We start from the raw sequence: 1,083 nt of genomic DNA on the forward strand, positions 1-1,083 counted from the left end.
TGCATGTTAGTGCTGCATATGTACGTGACTGGTAGATACGAGGGTTGTTGAGGATGCTAGTGGCTTGTGCATGTTAGTGCTGCATATGTACGTGACTGGTAGATACGAGGGTTGTTGAGGATGTTAGTGGCTTGTGCATGTTATTGCTGCATATGTACGTGACTGGTAGATACGAGGGTTGTTGAGGATGTTAGTGGCTTTGCATGAGCAGTGCTGCATATGTACGTGACTGGTAGATACGAGGGTTGTTGAGGATGTTAGTGGTTTATGCATGTTAGTGCTGCATATGTACGTGGGTTGATACATTTACATTTTGCAGGGTACAAACGTTTTAGTTATATCATTAGTTACACATTGCAGAGAGAAGTCGTTTGGTATTTTAAATACGTACACATTGCAGAGAAATGTCGTTTGGTAATTTGAATACGAACACATTGCAGAGAGAAGTCGTTTTAGTAGTTTAAAGATGTACACATTGCAGAGAGTAGTCGTACACATTGCAGGCTAAAGACGTTTAACAATTTATTTATGTGCACATTGCAGGCTAAAAACGTTTAGCAATTTAATTACGGGCACATTGCAGGCTAAAAACGTTTAGCAATTTAATTATGTACACATTGCAGGGTAAAGACGTATTCGAGGCCTTCTATAAGAAAGACCTGGCGCGGCGGTTGCTGGTACAACGCAGTGCTTCGGTTGACGCTGAACGGTCCATGTTGACAAAGCTCAAGCAGGAGTGTGGCCCACGGTTCACCCAGAATCTGGAGGGCATGTTCAAGGACATCGATGTGTCCAAGGATATCATGCAGGCGTACAACGAGGTCAGTACAGCATGTGAATATGAACATACATCCTCCACACGCCAATAAGTGCATATATACGTATACGTCATCAAATCACCGCACCATAGCAATACCGTGGTCTACAGCGAGACTATGAACATCGTCAATCAGTACCCAAATGTAGCATGCCCCTACATTTCGCTAGTAATAATGCATTTCTTATAACGCACACCATTATGTTTATCTCTATGCAGACTCGTGACAGGCATGCATCGGTTGATCTGGAGGTGGTGGTGTTGAC

At 43.2% G+C, this 1,083-nt stretch overlaps 1 protein-coding gene across 1 annotated transcript; it reads left to right on the plus strand.

The window, feature by feature from the left end:
• Positions 1 to 608: 608 nt before the first annotated feature.
• Positions 609 to 821, plus strand: SARC_16729 (hypothetical protein; the record flags this gene model as incomplete). Its single annotated transcript, XM_014289166.1, has 1 exon — positions 609 to 821. A coding segment is annotated over one exon (213 nt), but the record flags the coding sequence as incomplete, so codon positions are not given.
• Positions 822 to 1,083: the final 262 nt, after the last annotated feature.

This window comes from Sphaeroforma arctica (assembly GCF_001186125.1).
Source record: "Sphaeroforma arctica JP610 unplaced genomic scaffold supercont1.8735, whole genome shotgun sequence".
NCBI classification, from domain to species: domain Eukaryota; class Ichthyosporea; order Ichthyophonida; genus Sphaeroforma; species Sphaeroforma arctica.